The sequence below is a fragment of the Pundamilia nyererei genome, unplaced genomic scaffold (genome assembly GCF_000239375.1).
Source record: "Pundamilia nyererei isolate P.nyererei 1_Seehausen unplaced genomic scaffold, PunNye1.0 scaffold00170, whole genome shotgun sequence".
NCBI classification, from domain to species: Eukaryota; Metazoa; Chordata; class Actinopteri; order Cichliformes; family Cichlidae; genus Pundamilia; species Pundamilia nyererei.
The window spans coordinates 364224-383054 of NW_005187571.1; the positions used below are offsets into that span (position 1 = coordinate 364224).

The following is an 18831-nucleotide window of genomic DNA, read 5'->3' on the forward strand; positions in this document are numbered from 1 at the left end:
CATAATAGTTATTTTTCTTTACTGGATAATAACACGTGTTCCTTCTCAACATTATTTTCTGCATATCTGCACACACACACTCACATCCTTCAGCGTTTAGAGAAGAACACAGATTTCCTAATTTTGCCTCTACAGTGAATTTAAAATGAGGCAATCAAGATGTGATTGAAGTGTAGACTTCCAGCTTTAATTCAAGGGCTTTAAAGAGTTATAGCCATTTTACGGTCACCCCATTTTCAAAGGCTCCAAAGTTAACTGGACAAACTAATCATAAATAGAAGATTTCTCTCTTTTTTTTTTAACACCTAGATGCAAATTCAGAAATGAAAAACTGACTTCATAAAGGCTAAATGCTGCATTTCCTTCACAAAGGAGGACGATGCATTGCTAGTCTGTACTGCAGCTGCTTGTTGGTCCATAGTCTGATCAGTTAATATCTTGTGACTGTCTCTGCCATTAAATAGCATTTTATTTCTTTATATTAATAGGTTTTTAACGTGAGTGTATTTTGGGTCATTATTCATCTGTACTGTATTTATCTTTGTGTAACTTCAAATTAATTCTGCTATTTCAGTCAGCAGCCACATCATCAATAAACACTGACTGTGTGTCGATGCCAAATCAATGCCTCCACCATGTTGGATAGAGTGAACGAAGGCCTTGGTTTACATTTCCACGCTTCTCTCTTCTTTCATTCTATGGGGCGATCGTGGCTCAAGAGTTGGGAGTTCGCCTTGTAATCGGAAGGTTGCCCCAGGGTGGCTGTGGCTACAATGTAGCTTGCCATCACCAGTGTGTGAATGTGTGTGTGAATGGGTGGATGACTGGATATGTAAAGTGCTTTGGGGTCCTTAGGGACTAGTAAAGCGCTATATAAATACAGGCCATTTACCATTTACCATTTCATTCTAATAAATCTTTTTAGTGTGCAAAAGTCTTGACTAATGTCTAATCTGATCTTGCTGTTGTTAAATCTAACCAGTAGTTTGCAGCTTGTTGTAAACTCTGTTTACATGCATGAAGGCATGAACATTCACATATCTACAGCGAAGTAATCTGCCTTGGTTACAATGTTTGGAATTCCCTCTGTGATCATGAACTTTAGTTGTCTTCTGTTATCTTTTATGCTTTTTGGCGTTGCTGAGCTGGCTGAGCTTTTAAAATGAACCAGATCGTAGAGTAAGCACTCGACCCCAAGCTAGTGACGGCTTCCTTCACTTACTTTGACACCTTATTAATCAGCACATTGTGAGTGACCGCGAACCATCAGAAAATCTAACCCTCATAAACAACATTGGACCTTTTATCTATATGGTAAATGGTAAATGGCCTGTATTTTTATAGCGCTTTACTAGTCCCTAAGGACCCCAAAGCGCTTTACATATCCAGTCATCCACCCATTCACACACACATTCACACACTGGTGATGACAAGCTACATTGTAGCCACAGCCACCCTGGGTCGCACTGACAGAGGCGAGGCTGCCGGACACTGGCGCCACCGGGCCCTCTGACCACCACCAGTAGACAACGGGTGAAGTGTCTTGCCCAAGGACACAACGACCGAGACTGTCCAAGCCGGGGCTCGAACCGGCAACCTTCCGATTACAAGGCGAACTCCCAACTCTTGAGCCCCGATCGAACCCGTTATTTTATCTCCTTAAGTTACCGTATCATAAAATAACAAAGACTGACATTTAACTGTCTGGTTACCTTTAAGCCTGTTAAAATGAGAAAACTGTCCCAACCATTTAGTCTGTTATTTTTATTAAACCCTGTGAATTAAAGCTGAAAGTCTGCACTTCACTCACATCTTGATCATTTCATTTCAAATCTACTGATGAATATCTCCAAAGGCAAAATTTCAAAAACTGTGTCTGTTGTCTTTAATTCTGTTGCCTTGACATAGCATTCATTACTGTTTGAAAGATCATAATGCCCATGTTCAGCCTATTGTGTTTAGATATGGAAAGTTAAACCCGCAATGCAAAAACAGTCTTTTGTGTCCAGCACTTAAACATTTGATGTGTTTAATCCTGAATACTTGGCAGAAGGAGTTTTGAAGTCTTCATAGCGACATATTTGAACTATTATTTATAGTGATAATTTATAATAAAATGATAATAATAAGTAATGATTAATTTAAGACAAACAATAAAAATGAATAGGCAAAACTGAGTTAAGTTAAAAAACTGTTGTTGGTGCTTCCTTCTAGTTACCTGACCAATGGGATCCACACAGCAGCCCTCAAGCAAATCTGTCTGGTCCAGTATTGCCGCCTGGTACGCCCTTCCCAAACCAGCCACAGCACCGCACTTCTGTGCCTGACTCCACCGAAGGCTTCGACCTTAACAAACCCGACCCGTATGACCTTTATGAGAAGTCGAGGGCCATCTACGAGAGCAGACGTGAGTACGGAAAACTTTATTTTTTAGTTTAAGGCGGAAAATCGAGCATTGTTTTAACCGTAAGCTCCTGTGTGTCAGGCCCGGAGTACGAAGAGGTGGAGGTGCACCTGCTGAGGGAGAAGACTGGATTCGGCTTCCGCATCCTGGGGGGAGACGAGGCCGTGCAGGCTGTGAGTCCGGACGCCCGTGACAAGGCTCGTATGGGACGGGCTGGACCACACTCATATTTTAACCTCATACACACCAGCCTCATCTGACTTGCACTTAATCTTGTCTCACACTCTCCATCCAGTCCCAAACATCTGACCAAAACAGCCTCCAGACACACACACAGACTTGCACACAAGTGGCCTTCTCACACTTTGCTGACCCTCTAACTGCTCAGTGCCTCCCATACTGAAGTAACGCCTTGCTAACTTGTCCACGTTGTACAACAGCATGCAGTCTATGACAGAGAAAGAATGTGACATAAGGATATAAAGAAGGTGAAAAACTGTTACCATGACCCAAAGGTAGTTTACAAGCTAAGTAAAGCAACTGTTGTGTGCTTCCACTTGTCTTCGACTCATCTCCTTCACCCAAATCTATGCTGCTAATATTGATTGTCTTTGAACAGATTGTCATTGGCGCTATAATAGAGAACACTCCCGCTGAGCGCGACGGGCGGCTTCGACCCGGGGATGAGCTCATTTCTGTGGATAAAAATGTGGTTGCTGGGAAACCGCACAAATACGTAATAGACTTGATGCACGCAGCCGCTCGCAATGGTCAAGTCAGCTTGACTGTGAGAAGGAGAGTGCAAATGCCTGGTGAGGACATGTTTTGTTTGTTGATTTTTTTTTTTTTCTGTTCTTTTTTGTTTTGTGTTTTTGTCTTTTTTTTCACACTTGACCAAGATTGGAGAACAGGCTGCACATTTCACTGGCATCAAATTAAAAAAACACAGCTTGGACACAGCACACATGCTAACAGTCTGCACGCAGGATCTCTGTGTACTTCTCACCCACACATCCTTTCTGTGGTAGTAGATCATACATACATTTATCCTTTGTTCATTGTCAGCTCTGCAGCAGCAGGCTCTGTGGTTTGTGTCTTTCTGGGTGCGCTTCTCCCGCAGGGGCAAGCGGTTACAAAAGAGTCATAAATGACAAGCAGAGAAGCCAAGTTTGACTTTGACACAGAATCCCTGCTGGGATTGAAGAAGACCACTGTTGTTTTCATTTTTGTCAGCGGCTACATCTTTCATCTTTAGCTGCTTTTGTCGGGAAACTGTGAAAACTCAATGACCGCCGTGAGCGGACTCATCTCGCCTGCTCTCGTCCTCTCCTTCAGGTGAACCGTGTCCCGTGAACGGCCGCAGCCCCGGCTCAGTGTCCACGCAGCACAGCTCTCCACGTAGCGACGCAGCTTCAGCTTCGGGCCCTCCAGTGGTCGCTGCCCCGGTTGCCACTTCGCCACCGGAGGGATCTTCCCTGCAAACCAGCGATGTGGTTATTAACCGCAAGGAGAACGAGGGCTTCGGCTTTGTCATCATCAGCTCCCTGAACAGACCGGAAAATGCCACCGTCATCAGTGAGTTACAATGACTTGCATCTGTCAGGATCCCAGAAGGTCATTCCTAAAGATAAATGGTGATTTTTACATCCTGATGAGCAATCATCCTAAAGATGGTGGCTGTGCAGTCGCCTTTTTAGTTTTTGCTGCTGTATCTATTTCATGAGGAAAAATGCAAATGCATAATTTAATCTCAAACCAACACGGGCCTCCTGCTCGACCAGCATAAAAATTTTATGGTATAAAGTTCGAACATATATAATGACTCCTGTGCAAATTTAGCTTCATATCTCAAATATTTTTAGGATATATTTCTTTTGATTTAAATATATATGTATTTTTAAATGTATTCATTTTTTTTAAATTTCACATTGCCTGCTGTCTTCAAAGTCGATGCCTGGTTAGAGATTAGGTCATTATCATAGAATCACTTCCACTAAAGTGCTGTTTCTTATCCCGTCCAGTAGCTTCAGAGCTTCCATTAGTCGGGGTCAAGAGAAATTAATTTGTCTTGTAAGACTATAATTTTTGTGGGGATTTTTTTTCCTCTTGATTCAGCCTAAGTAGTATTAAAAGCATCTTTCTGACTTAAATGAGGCTTTATTAAACATATGATTACGCTTTGCTACAGAGAGCTAATATCTTTCAGCAGACTGTGGGATTTTTCAGTCCGATTGGACTGATGGCACAGTGAAGATGTTTTGTTCTGAAGATTAATGGATTCTTCTCAAATGTCCTACACATTCTGGGAACATCCACTGCAATATTTCTGTACACACCTAAAAATACACATACCCCCTAAGTGGGTCTAGCATACCCATTTTGGGCATACTGAACTAATTTTAAACATTAGTTCAGGATGTAATGGTGCTTGGTGAATAGTCCCTGAGGGGTTTTCTATGCGCAGAGTTCAGAGATATTTCATAATGAAGTGAAAATTTTCTGTTTTTTGTTAAGTGTATGTAAAAGCTTAAATTCAAAATGTAATGTGTTTAGTTGGCATACTGTCATCATGAAATTTTAAAACCTACACTTCTGTGTTGCAGTTACAAGGCAACAAAATATTTAAACCTGTCATTTTAAACAGTAGCTGCAGTCCTAACCTGTGAAGCTAAGGCTGTAATATAAACACTAATGTGCTGTTTTCACATCTTTCTTCAAAATTCCTCATGACCAACCACCTTGCTGTCGTCCGTTTCCAGCTGTGCCCCATAAAATAGGACGCATCATCGAGGGCAGCCCGGCCGACAGATGTGGGAAGCTGAAGGTGGGCGACCGGATCCTGGCAGTGAACGGACAATCCATTATCAGCATGCCGCATGCAGACATCGTCAAGCTCATTAAAGATGCTGGACTAACAGTCACTCTGCACATCATACCAGAGGAGAGTAAGTGTTTTGGTGCGGCAAATAAAATCAGACGTTGTTCAGTGAATGTTTATTTGGCTCCTGTTTTACCTTTGCAGGAAACTCCCTGAACTCGGTGCCCTCTATCTCATATGAATATATTTTATTTCACTTCGCCAAAGAAAGTCTTACACACACAAAATGTTGCATTTACTGAGGTTAAAAAGTCAAAAGGCTTCTATATTTAGTCATCTATAAAGGATACAGGGTTTGTGCTTGGTGATGCAGAAACATAAATATTAGAAGGTTTTTTAGCAAATGGAGCAAATAATTCAGAAGAGTTCTCTTCTGCAATCTTAAACATCCTGAGCATGTTTTATTTGTCAATCCATTCAATTCACTTTTTATTCAAAGCTTTGTCAATCGGGTACAATCTTACCTAACCCTCTGTCCATCGCAGGCTCCCATTCTGGTCCTAGTTCAGAGAAGCAGAGCCCCATGACCCAGAAACACAGCCCGCAGACCCAGCCCAGTCCTGTAGCCCAGACAAGCCAAGGAGGCACGCAGTCTGGCCAAATGGTCGCTCAGCCAGGTCAAGCACCCGGACAGACACCAGTCCAACCCGGCCAGACACCAGCTCAGACAAACCAAGCGGTGACTGGTCCTCCTGCACCAGCAGGAACCCAGCAGAGCCCAGTCACGCAGCCATCTGGCCCCCATCCACAGCTCTACCTCCACGATGGCAGGTAAGGCTGGGTTAAGAGGGTGTTTGGTAAGATTTGTTAAAAAGCACACAGAATGACTGAAAGGAGGAGGGGCATGAAGTTCACAGGTGACAGATACCAAATTGTGCATGCTGAAGAGAGTGTCCCAGTCAGTGTAGCAGAAAACCTGTGACTGCAGACAACTGATGTCCCAGTCAGACACTCTGTCTCAGGCTGGTTTCTACCCAGTTGCATAACACCACTTAGCTTCTACAGTGTGCAGTGAATAATTTACTTTAAGGTATCACCTCTATAATGCAGGATCCTAGCAATTGGACCCTGCTGTGTGTCAAAACTATGAAAGCGTGAGTGTGCGCGCACGCAAGTCTCAGAATGCGACACTGTGAGCAGTCCTCCCAGAGCTGTGGGTTGATGCCCATTTTGCAAGTGTGAACTTGATAAAAGTTTCATAACAGAGGCTGATATTCCCACCTATCCATTTTGTGATGAGCCTTCTCATCTGCACACACCCAGTAATTGTCTGTTTTTTTTTTTTCCTTCCTTACATCTCCAGTGTTACTTCACCAGCAAATGTATTCCAACAGGGATGCTTTTTTCACCTCGCTGCTCAGATTTTTGTCAACTTTTCATTCTCATGGCAGGTCAGAGGTAAAAGCGAGACAGGATGTCAAACCTGACTTCCGCCATCCTCCATTCACTGACTACCGGCAACCGCCGGTAGATTACCGTCACCCACCAGTGACTGATTATCGGCAGCCACCAACACTGGACTACAGACACCCACCTGGTCTGCTGGATTTTAGACAGCACCCTGCAGCTGCACAGTTCCCTCTAGGGATCCCAGCTGACTTCAGACCACAGGTAGAGCTTGACCAAGAGCTGTCTGCTTATGTTGACCGTACATCCTTCATTTGTATGCAGGTTTGTAACTTATTCCAATTATATTTATCATAATCATTGCTTTTCACATAGAAATCGCATATTTGATATTTTTCTGTTGTAAATCGTCGACATTTTGTTCTGCAGGACTATGATTACTTTACAGTGGAGCTCGAGAAAAGCGCTAAAGGTTTTGGCTTCAGTATTCGAGGAGGCAGAGAGTACAAGATGGACCTGTTTGTGCTGCGCCTTGCAGAGGATGGTCCTGCTATACGAAATGGAAGGATGAGGGTGAGATAAGGAAAACCACGACAAGAGTGAAAGCACTCTTTGGCAGATGGTTGGGATTGCACTTGGTGAATAGTAATGGCTCTGTTTTATTTTTGAAAATGGAAAAAGTAAGTCTGATTAATCCAAAGTAAGTCAAACACACACACACACACATCCATCTAAATGGTCGTGTCACATAATATCACTCAGCGTCCTTGTTAAAATTTAGTAATGGTGTAAAGTTTAACAGAGCATGGATTTTTCCTTCTGCTCAAGTGAGTAAGTATGAATGCATTGAGTAAATTGAGTGAATTGAGCAAACCTTTTGCTCACTCTTAACCACTCATGTTGAAATGTACTTGAACAAGGCTCTTAATGGCGCTCATTCCCAAGTTGCTCAGTGGAGGTTCCCCAAGAGAAGACTGGTTCTGTGGAAAAGTTACTCTGCTGTGAGTAAACCGAGGGTGGCAGAAACTGACCCGCTCCTGTGTGTGTCTCGTCCAGGTTGGAGATCAGATCATAGAGATTAATGGAGACAGCACCAGGGACATGACTCACGCCCGCGCCATTGAACTCATCAAAGCGGGAGGCAGGCGGGTCAGGCTGCTGCTAAAGAGAGGCACAGGACAGGTGCCAGAATATGGTGAGTTTTCCTTACAAAGAGACGCAGTCTCATTGTTTACACTCTTACTAAAGATTTACTGTTTGCTCTTCAACTTAACTCAAGAACACATTAACATGCATTCATATCTGTCCACTTTTTACTCCTCGACTAATATCTGAAAGCCTACTTTGATTAAACAGTAGATGGTAACGAGCGACTCTCAAGCCTTCGTGTGTTGTAACCCCTCTGCTTTAAGTCTAATGATTGGTATAGGCTTTTATTTGCCTTCCCTCAGGAATGGTACCTCCCAACCTCTCCATGTGCATGAAAGGTGACACACTAAGCTCCCCCTATTTCTTCCTAATGGGCCACTCTAAAGACACGGTTTGTGAAAACTGCATGTCTCTCTCTCTCCATACTGATTAATCTGTGTGCTATAACTGTGGTCACGAGTTTTTGCATGGGAAAGTAGCTGACATGTGTGCATCTGTGCTCGTGTGTAGTAGTAAGAGTGGAAGATGGTTTGTAGTAAACTATTGGGTCTAATTGTCCTGAAGAGGGTTTTGAAGTAGACTTTGTACTCGAGAGCTGCTCGGGATCAGTCCGTCACACACAGCTGCAAATATGTTAACTGTTTACAAGCACTGAATAAATCCTTACACGTAAGTCTGTTGCTGTGCTGCTTATACACATGTGCATGCAAGTTTGTCTGATATTATAAAAGAACGTGTTTATCTCTGGGGTGTTTTCCCTTTCTTTCTGTGTCTGTATGCATGTGCATGATCGTTTCCACCTCTTTCATATCAGTCCTCTTGAGCATATTGTTTTCCTCCCTGACAGACTGTGCCGGCCCCTGGGATTCCCTTTCTACAGCCCACTCTGCCCTGCAGGAAGTGACCCTGGAAGCTCACCTGAATCCATTGCTCTCATCCCATCCATCGTCAGCCCCAGATTCCCCTCATCGGCTCCCTCTAGAGGCCACAGTGTGCATGGCAGACAAAGCTCCAAAGCTGACAGACCACAGCTCCATTAGAGGGGCTGCAGGTGGCAGGTCCACCGAGCAGAAATGCATCATCAGGGGACAGGGAACTCCTCAGGGGTCGGGAGAGATGGACTGTGGACCGGGCGACAGACAGCTTCGTGCTTTGCCTTCCAAAGCTATTGTGGGAAAGTGCATTGACAGAAGAGAGAGGCAAAGGGAGACTTGCTCCCCCTGCTGTAAGAGAAAGGATCTGCATACACAAGCGTTAAGCACTATCTGGCCCTGGGACCCATTTGCTGGTGTGAATTTGAACGGAGCCTCTCAGGGCAGTGGAGATGGACATATCAGCCTCCAGGAGAGGCTGGTGTCCCGAGGTCTGTTCTCCAGAGAAGATGAGCGGGCCGGTGGCCACATTGGGCTCTACTGCCCCTCCAAAAACGTGGAAGATCCTCCAACAAGGAGTGCTGCTGCCTCCCCGAGGCCCTGGAATGTCCCTGGGTCTGACAAACTGCCTGGCACCCTGAGGTCCTGGACCTCCACAGTAAGCAGGTAGAAGGGATCTTACTGGTTTGGGCCGAGTCACACTGTATGGCTCCTCATTCGGTTCACCACTGGACCTTTCAGAGAACCAGTAGATCTCCCTTGCCGCCTCTGTCTGCCCTGTTTTCATCGCCATCGACTTCTGAGATCATGTTTTATATTTCAGTTGTTGTTACAAGATGATTATTACACCCACCACCTTAAAGACAAAGAAACTTACACAGCTATTGTAACATATGGTCTAAACCTTTGGGGACCCTTTTATGCGACTTCTGATTTTCTGATCACAGATGGAGCAATGACGCCCGACTCTGTGGAGTGGAGCTGTGCTTTCGATACGTACCTTTAAATGCTCGACTGTATCTGGTTCAGACTGTTTAGTGCAGCGTGGGCTCACACAAGGAAGAGAAACATATGTAGAACCAGGAGATTTCTGTTTTCTTGCCCTGTTTTCTCTGCGCAGTGGGATGAACCAGACTACAGGTGTGTCAGATGGAAGCAGTGACACTGAAACTCCTGGAACACACGGCACTGACCCCAACCACAGCCCAGTTAACCTGACATATATTAAATCGCACATGCCTACCAATATATCTCATACTATAAATGTAAAGATGTGAAAAATATGTACATTTGGTAAACTCAGAAACATACCTATTGGTGTTTTTGAGGCAGTGTTGTAGTTAGACACATTGTTTAAAAAAAACAAACAAACAAAAAAAGAAGCAGGACAGTATTTTAGGATCACTGTTTCCACGGCCTCGTCTAAAAACTACATATCAAAGACTGTGCGAGTCACCACACCCGGACCGCCGAGGCAGGCGGCGTTTGTGTGCATGGATATACACCACCATGTCTTTAGACAGGGACTCGTGTCTTTTAAAGGCAGAAAATCGAGATGTGGAGCAGACCGGTCGGCACTCATGAGACGAAAAGGATTTTTTTTCCCCACGAAATTGAACAAAATTGAACTTTTGTGTAACTGAGGACAGTTGGCTTAGTAAGAACTCATGATACTCTTCTGAGTTATGTACACAACTTGATCACAGTCAACCATGCAGTCATTGTGCAGAATTATAAGCTGTGTTGTATTCATTTTAATGATCAAAAGGAAAAATTTGTCCAGTCTCTATTTCCCATTTCTATGCCTTTAACTGTGCTAAGTGTACCACATCACTGTGGGAGAGGGGCATCGGTGCGGGGAAGAGGAGGCCGATGGTTATGAGGTGGGGCAGAGTGCCTTACTCGAACTAATGCAGAGCTGTTGCCGTTGTGAAGTATTTTGGGAACTGAATGCAAAACAGATATCAGCGACCATGCACACGCGTCAGCAAACCGCTGAGTTTCGTCGGACGCCAAGCAGTATATATCTTGATGCACTCGGCTGTATAGCTTGTCAGTGTCAATGATTGCCCTTTGTCCCCTTGTGTTTTAAAGGGGATAACATGTAGCCTGTAGCATCACATCCTCTTCTTAGAGTCGTCTGGGAGTGTAGAGCTGTGAACGTCTATGGAGACAGGGCTGTATCAAAGAGGACCACGGTTTCTGTGTTTCAGCTTAACGTTAAGTTTGTATTCTTGCCCGCAAATGTCACATCTGTGAAACATACATGCATTTAAATATGACGTCACTGTCCTCCTGCATTTCTCCATTTCGATATCATCAATTTCTCTCAGCGGGATGTGTGCTCTTTATTAAAACTTTATCACTTAAGCTTTTGAGTACTGGAGGACCAGATTAATTTAAAAAAAAAAGATTGCGACTGTTTGACTGAATGCAACATGATGGTACATCCAAGCTGTGCTCGTAAGCTGCTGGGAAAGCCAGGCACCTGCAGACTGGGATACTAGCAGGACTTTGTGCATTGAGAGTCATCGGGCCTGATCCTGATCCGCGGTGGATTCTGACTGAGCTGTGTGTTCTGTGATTAAAATGGTTGTGGAAAGACGCAGTAGGCTGTAGAAACGTGTTTGCCGTATGTACAAATGTCAAAGTTAGGAAACGCTGAAAGAATACGTCATCCAGCCCTCTGTCTCCATCCAGGCCGCCCCCACCCCCACCCCTTGCCTGCTGTGACCGATTTTTGTATGAAGAAACAAAAAAAAATCTGCTTATCAGAACCTGTGAAGGATGGCACGCTCATAAACCCCCACTGAGATCAAGTATAACTGTGTAGTGTTAATTGTGTACTATTCACCTTGTACAGCTGTATTCCTACAAATATGGTTTACTGTATCATTGATACTGTAGTTTCAAAGACGTGAACAACTATTTTTATGAAATGCGACAGTACTGATATATTACATTTTGCTAAAAAACAAAACTTGTTTACTGAAAGATATTCTGAAATACTGTCAAATAAACTCTTGACATGGTGTAAAATATTCTTTTCTACAGGTTCTTGCTTGTAAAATTGGGACGAGAGAAAATAATGGATCAGTTTATTCATCAATGTATAAATAATCAACAATTTGGGTTATTAAGTAGTCGTTTACCCAAACAAAACAGCAAATATTCACTGCAGTTAAGCATCGCTATTGAGGAGTACTAGGTGAGGGCTAGTTCTTTTAGGTTCAGCAGATAACAAGATGGTGTATCGGTCAGGATACAGGAAGGAGGACAAGAGGCTTCCACTTTGCTGGATTGTCACCGCCAGCTGTTTTATTGCCACCTAGATGGTCAGTGTTGCCAGCAGTTTCCAGTCATGAACTTAACACTCGGAGCATCACCGTGAAGGATGGCAACCAGGAACACAGCTTGATGAGGTAAAACAGACCTAACACGGAAAGACCATCTCCCCTCCTGGAGTAGCAGGATGAGCATTTTAGAAAATTTCTGCATTTATATTTGACTCTAAATGATCTGTTTTCCTATTTATTCTTATCATGGATATGCCTACGTCATTTCCCGCAACTCCACCCCACACAATATTGCAGAGCAAAGACATAAAATCTCAGAGCCTTTTATACAATCACTTTCAGCCATTTTTTTTTTATTGCTAAATTGTGTGTGCCGTTTATTTAAAAGAGCAACCAGCAATCACAACACCGCTGGCTCTGAGACTTTCAGCACTTCCAGCCATAGACGGGTCAGATTGTAGCAGGATGTACAACACAGTTAAATGCAGACAGTGAACTTAAAACTTATTTTCCCACATCAGTTTCCTATTTAACCAATGTCTCCAACAAACACTCTTATACTTTTCACACAATTCCACTTTAAAAGCGACACACATCCATCCATCAACGCTTCTCTGGTGGAGCTAATCCCAGCTGCCATCGGGTGATAGGCGGGGTATACCACAGACAGATCACCAGGCTATTGCAGGGCTAATAGTTACGTCCATTCGCGCTCACATATACACCTACGGCCCATTTAGAATCACTGCTTAACCAAACCTGCATGTCCCTGGACACTGGGAGGAAATCACAGGGAAAAGATCCAGGCTCAGCTCAGTTAGCAGATGGATTTAAACCCAGAACCCCAATACCCGTGCACACGTTTCTCCCTTTTTGCATGTGATGAGATGCATTTTAGAGCGGGGCACTGAGAAGTTGTTCCATGTCCCTGACAGGTTTAAGTATAACATTCACTTCTGTAAAAAGGCTGAAGTATGAGGAAGGGGCCCCACAGCAGAGGGAAGTGAAAATGTGTTGGCCTGCAGGTATCTTTGCAGTAAATCTAATCAATTCTACAACATTTATCTAAGAATTTCTGCTTTCCATCTCTCCAGTGATGCTGACACGTGACAAGTGGAGGTACTGACTACAGTCTTTCATAAGTAGATGAATCACTGCTTCTGGTTTGTGGAATTACACAGTTAAAACAGATACAAATGCACATTTTTAACAAAAAGGGGAACATTTTATAATAAAACTTGTAAACATCTCCCCAGCATGTCATTGCTGTCTGTGGGTAAGGCCAAGATTGTGAGCATCTGCTGTTACTCAGTGTAGTTTTCAGCAGGAAGCTGAGTTTCACTGCTTTCCTGCGCTGGCAGGTCATCCTTCTGAGGAAGGAGAAAATAAGAAATTAGCACCACTAAAAAAAAAAGAAGAAAGAACTAAATTGCTCTTGTACTTGTTTTACTTCTGCGTTAACTTACAGGTTTGTAGATTCCCATTTGGAAACGACAGCAAACTACATCAACCAAGAATCCCACCAAGCCGTGGATCATACCTGCCGGGAGAGAAAAACTTTAAATACTGATGTTCATGTTCAGGGTTTAGATGAGGTGAAGGCAGCTTGGTCTAAGTTGTTACCTGCTGCTTTTATGCAGTGGCTACATCTGTGAATAATGCATAAAGTTTTTCTCTTCATCCAGGTGGATTAACAGCATTCATTTAAGAATGATGGTTCACAAACAGAGTCACAGGATCCTCCAGGGCTTAGTCTTGGCAGGAACACCATGTTTGGGATTACAACATTCAGGTACTTCTGCTGTTAAGCTGAAGACTTCTATGAGAATACTTGGATCTACTTTGTTAAATTACATGCAAAGATCTCACATCCTGCTTTACTGGTTAAAGGGGCACTCTAAAGCTTTTTGTTATAATAGCCAAAGTATCAATGAGATCAGCCTGTGTACAAATGACTCCTTCAGACTTTACTGAACTGTTTCTGTTCTGCTCTTGACCCTGTACGATATCAGTGAGATCTTAGACACAGAAACTCCACCCACCTGCTGTTTAATCTCTCTGGAGAGGCTGCGAGGTGCAGCCAATTAGAAAAAAATGGCTTAAAACTGGATATGGGAGCTAAAACCACTTAACACAAGTCGACAACATGAGAGGTTCCACTATAAGATAAATAAGTATTCATTTGTACTGTGAATCGTGCAAAGCTAAAGTATAAAAGTCTATACATGAGCATAATAAGAGCACTTTATGATGGGAATTTGTTAGTATGGTTCTTGCATTATAGCATGATTTAATCAGTTAACTTGCAAGGAGCGGTTGTCATGAAATGCTTGTAAGCAGCTCTGACATTCAAAATCTATTTTCAAAGTTTTAAAGGTTAGTGTATCTTTTGACTTTCCTCCTATAAAGATGTGACGACCTCCCCTGTACCCTTGATGACGAGTTTTGACACGTCAGTATACGTCAACAATGTCGTGGTTTGACGATCATTAGAATAACTTCCAGGTTTTTCCAAGGGTAGCTGCATAAACAGCACCGCAGTAACTTCTTATCGACATGCAGTGATTTTGTTCTATAAGCAGGCTGAAATATGACCAAAACAACTCAGGTCAGAAAAGAGCTTCAAGGGTTACTCCTGTTAGGCTTTCAAGGGGTAAAGGGTTAAAGCTGTTGCTGCTGCTTGATGCCTCCTTGTTCTGAACAAACAATCACTGTGACCTCCAAGTTGGTTTTCAGTCAGGAGAGCAATCTGAAAATGTTACTGCAGCACACTCTTAATGCAGACGGCACTCAAACAGCATGAGCACGTTAGCTACCTGTGGTGGAGAAAATGCCTCCGATGATGCCGCAGAGTCTGACGAGGAACTGCCACAGAGGCATGTGCTGCTCAGTGACTTTGACCATTAGTGAGCTGATATCATATTTCATAAAGATCCCTGAGACTCCGTGGCTGCCTGCAGCATGGTTTATCACACGTTCCTGTGGGACAGCCAAAGGCATACAAATGCTTTCAGTACAATGATGCACTATCTACTCCCCAGCTAAAACAGTACAAACCCAGACCTACCCGCTCAGTGACGGAGTACTGATGCGTGTCTGCAGACACTTTGTAGGTGTTCAGTTTGGTTGGCACAATGGTGATGAAGTACTGAAACATGTGGTTAGCTGGAAAGAAGCATCAAGAGCCATCAGTGGAAATAAAAGTTTATCAGAGCACTTTAATAACAAGTAATTCAACAACATCTGAAACACCAACTTACAATCAATAGCAATTTTCTCTGTGCCGTCCAGAGGGCTGATCATTCCAGGAAGTGGCTCTCCAAAGGACAGGTGGTCAATCCGGTGAGAGAAGTTGTAAGCTGTAACAAATACAAAACAATAAATAAATAATCTTTATAACATATAAAACAGTTTACTTTCCATGTGTTGCTGCCATTTGGTGTCAGAAAGTCTGCAAACCTACAGTCATGGCTGACGAGGGCGGCTAAATGGGCGTGACCTCGAGGATGCGGGATGGACCTGTAAGTGGATGAAAAGGTCAGCGTTAACTTTATATGTAAATCAATGACATGAAAACAGCCAAAATATCCCATGCTAGTGATCTAATTTGCAAACAGAGCAGCACAGAGGTGAGCAGAGGTTAGAGCACAGGTATCAAGGCCCCGACTCCAGCCCTTGATAATAAGATGGGAGCAAAACCAACTTCTGTGGGGAAATTTGTATTTGATAATCAATGTGCAAAACTATAAGCTTGCAGAGAGCAATGTCTCCTTTCCATATAGCGGTAGAAGCAAGTCATTTCAGTCTCTGTGATTCCCCTCCTCATAGCCACTGATGTCAATGCAACTTTCCGTCTCTCTTGATGGAAATGTGTTGAAATAGTTTTACAAATTGACTGGGATTCATCCCACATCAGCATAAAGAAGTACTGAACAGCAGAGCTGTGCGATAATCAAATTTTAATTTTAGCTTTCAGATTATTAAACCAAGATAACAAAAATCATTACTGTTCCATATTCTATTCATTTATAATTACCACTCCACAAAAGGCCAGATCCACTGCCTACAATCAATTACTTCATTCAGTTAAATTATAATTAAAGTTCGTGGAAATCCCCTTCACTGAAAAAACAAAACAAACTTCTACTGTTTTTCTGTCTTTGTTTTGTAATTGTGTTATAATTTGTGTTGATTTTTGCCAATCCTACTAGACATGTCTTGCATGCAGCTCAATAATCCAAGTGAGGAACTCCCAGAAAGTTAATTCTGTTCATTTAGATTTTCATCAGGCGAAGAGACTTGGATAAGTGACGAAACAGCATCCAGATGAACAGAATCAACTTTTTGGCAGCCTTACTAGACAGTCCGGACTGTGGTGACTGACACGTGGAGTCCAAAGACGATGCGCGCTCACATTAGGGCCATGCAGGAAGCAGTACCTGCTATGATTGTTTCTGTACAGTGGGAGGACGTTTACAGTCTATGGTTCAAAATAAAAAACTGTGTTAAATAATACATCGTTTTGAGTGTTACCTACTTGCCAACAGTAATGTGGAAATTTCCTGCCACCTTGTTGACATAGAGATGTCCATGGATCCTGCAGGCAGTCAGGGAAGCGGTGCCGTCCTCACTGCGGGGGGGAAACTTAAGCAATCAGCGTAATCGCACTTTCATTCACCTCCCAACAAAACACAGATAATCCTGAGGGTCCTTTACCTTTTTGTCTGAGCAGGAGGAGCTCCTTTTATTGCAGCCTTGAAGATGACATCCTGCAGAGCGTGCTCCACTCTCAGACGCTCCTGGATGTGCAGAAGAGTCCTGACAGGCAGGGACAGAAATATTAGGACAAAAAAGACTCACTTGGGATACAATTAACCTTTTTTTTTTTTTCAAATGACATCAACAAATGTGAGGATGCAAACTTTGTCTTAATTATTAGTAAAGCTTCAGTGAGTTAAAGATCTATGCAGCCTAACATTCGCGTGATTTAATATCCAAGTACTGAATGTGAATAAATCACTTACATGTGCCATATTCTTTGCTGTGGTGGGAGCTCAAAGTTGACCTAAATTGTAAAAAAAAAAAAAAAAAAACCCAAACAAACAACTGTTGGACATGCCAGAGATTACATTTTCATTGTTCACTGCATGATAAAATCACAAACCCACCGGTTCATATTGTAATCCATCAGAGGCCACCATGGTCTCTGCCAGATCAAGGACATCTGCTCCTATATCTGCATCCAATCAAACACGGAAGTTAAAAACCTTTTCCTGCCCTAAACACACACACAAATACACCTGTATCTACTTACATTGGCATCTCATGGCCACTGTAATGTCCACATTTATCCTGAGTTTACTGTTGGTGAAGAACAGGTGCAGTTAGGACACAGCTGAGAGGTTTTTGAGGGCGGTGATGGCATGAACCTGTTCAGCTTTTACCTGCTGAAGTCTCTGTCCACCTCGTATTCGTACTTCATCCATGTGTGTCTGTACACAAAGAACTCCAACAAGGCGAGGACAGCCATGAAAGTGAATGCTATCAGAGACACTGGAGAGAGTTTGAAATGGGATTAGACTGAACTCTCCTCTCAGATTAGCTACAGCTAAAAAATGTGCAGTCTGTACCTGTCCCACCGCTGGTTGTGGACTCCACGTAGCTTTCAGGAACTTTAGGAAAAGCGTCTAACTCCTTCATCAGAGTCAGAGCCTTCTTCTTTGTCAGCCTCCTCATCTTGGGACCTGCGGCGGAGCTTAAACTCCAGGTGACTCCCACATGAAGTGGATGTTTTCGGGTTTGATGTGTTTAAAGCGACGACAGCTGAGGTCTAAGTTAGTTTGCCGACGTTGGTCATGACAGCTACCGGGCTAGCGTATAGCATTAGCTAGCTAACTAGCCGAACAACTGGATTAATGCTAAATTAAATGCCCCCCAAAAAAGGAATTATATACAGCTAAAGAGCTTGTGTTTACGATGACACAGCAAGAAATATACAATTACAAAAGAAGCTACCCCGGTATAAGTGTGTTATGGAGTATCTGCATTGTCGTTTGACCCGCATTGTCAACACAGAAAAACGGCACTCTTTTGGCCCTAGCGCCCGCTAGTGGTTAAGAGGGGAGTCCGCCTGCATTTCTTCCTGTTTAGTCCTGGTATTCTGCTGCTGCCACAAATCACCTGAGTCACTCCACCCTGTCCGGACTCTCTTCACTATTTCACTTACACACTGTTCGTTGCTTTGAATGGTTGACACCATGTATTTATTTCTGCTCCGTGCAGCTTCACTGTTACACCTGCCTTTTTCTTGTATTTACTTTCATTCATCCACTGCAAACCTCCACCTCTCCAGGATCTTTTTCACCTGCTCACTACTCCCACAACTTAATTTGTCAGTGTGTTCATCTGCACTGCAAACAAGGAGCTCAGAGACGTTATGAGACGGTTGCTGTGTGACATTTCATTTTTTGTGAGAATTATTTAGCAGTAACTACTAAAGAGCAGCTCCTACACAGTGTTTAGGTGTTGTGCCACTCTAGTGCCAGGCTAATTATGTGATTATTACATGATTATTACAAAACCCCCAATTGTGGATTACATAGCATCAGTCCTTCTCACCGTGGGTGAAAGTGAATGTCTAGATTATCTGCAGTTATTAAAAGGGTCTAACTGATCTTTTTAATACTATTCATGTTGTGCTGTAGGAGCTTGCACCTAAAGTATCCTTTTAACCTGCAGCTGCGGATTAGGAGGCCTCCAACTTTCTCCAGTGTTATTCACTTTTGTTGTACTATTGTTTTATATTTTGAATTCAAATTTTTTATTTTCTATTGACTTGAAAAATACAAATCTTCATTTTGTAAGATAAAGATGAAGTAAACAATT

The 18831-nt window shown here is 43.0% G+C and overlaps 2 protein-coding genes across 7 annotated transcripts in view; one reads left to right on the top strand and one right to left on the bottom strand.

Moving 5' to 3' along the window:
• magi2b (membrane associated guanylate kinase, WW and PDZ domain containing 2b) overlaps nt 1–11680 on the top strand; it is a 90745-nt gene extending 79065 nt beyond the window's left edge. For 2 of the 6 annotated variants that reach the window (XM_005745935.1, XM_005745937.1), the window contains 10 exons: nt 2215–2407; nt 2486–2601; nt 3024–3216; nt 3740–3979; nt 5164–5349; nt 5768–6053; nt 6674–6953; nt 7059–7202; nt 7686–7824; nt 8626–11680. In XM_005745935.1, coding sequence (XP_005745992.1) covers nt 2215–2407; nt 2486–2601; nt 3024–3216; nt 3740–3979; nt 5164–5349; nt 5768–6053; nt 6674–6953; nt 7059–7202; nt 7686–7824; nt 8626–9320 — 2472 coding nt within the window. In that variant the 3' untranslated portion in view covers nt 9321–11680. Of the gene's footprint in view, nt 1–2214; nt 2408–2485; nt 2602–3023; nt 3217–3739; nt 3980–5163; nt 5350–5767; nt 6054–6673; nt 6954–7058; nt 7203–7685; nt 7825–8058; nt 8170–8625 lie in introns of all 6 variants that reach the window. The other 4 variants (XM_005745938.1, XM_013914093.1, XM_005745939.1 and 1 more) reach the window with 4 other exon arrangements.
• Nucleotides 11681–11935: 255 nt separating this feature from the next.
• LOC102211065 (endoplasmic reticulum-Golgi intermediate compartment protein 2-like) lies at nt 11936–18172 on the bottom strand. Its single transcript, XM_005745940.2, has 13 exons — nt 17577–18172; nt 17391–17499; nt 17261–17307; nt 17115–17182; nt 16971–17011; nt 16663–16764; nt 16484–16576; nt 15410–15465; nt 15207–15305; nt 15014–15111; nt 14763–14925; nt 13413–13486; nt 11936–13316 (listed from the first exon to the last, which is right to left on the bottom strand). The coding sequence occupies exons 1-13, from the start codon at nt 17680–17682 to the stop codon at nt 13251–13253; spliced, it is 1122 nt and encodes a 373-aa protein (XP_005745997.1). The 5' UTR covers nt 17683–18172; the 3' UTR covers nt 11936–13250.
• Between the last annotated feature and the right edge of the window lie 659 nt (nt 18173–18831).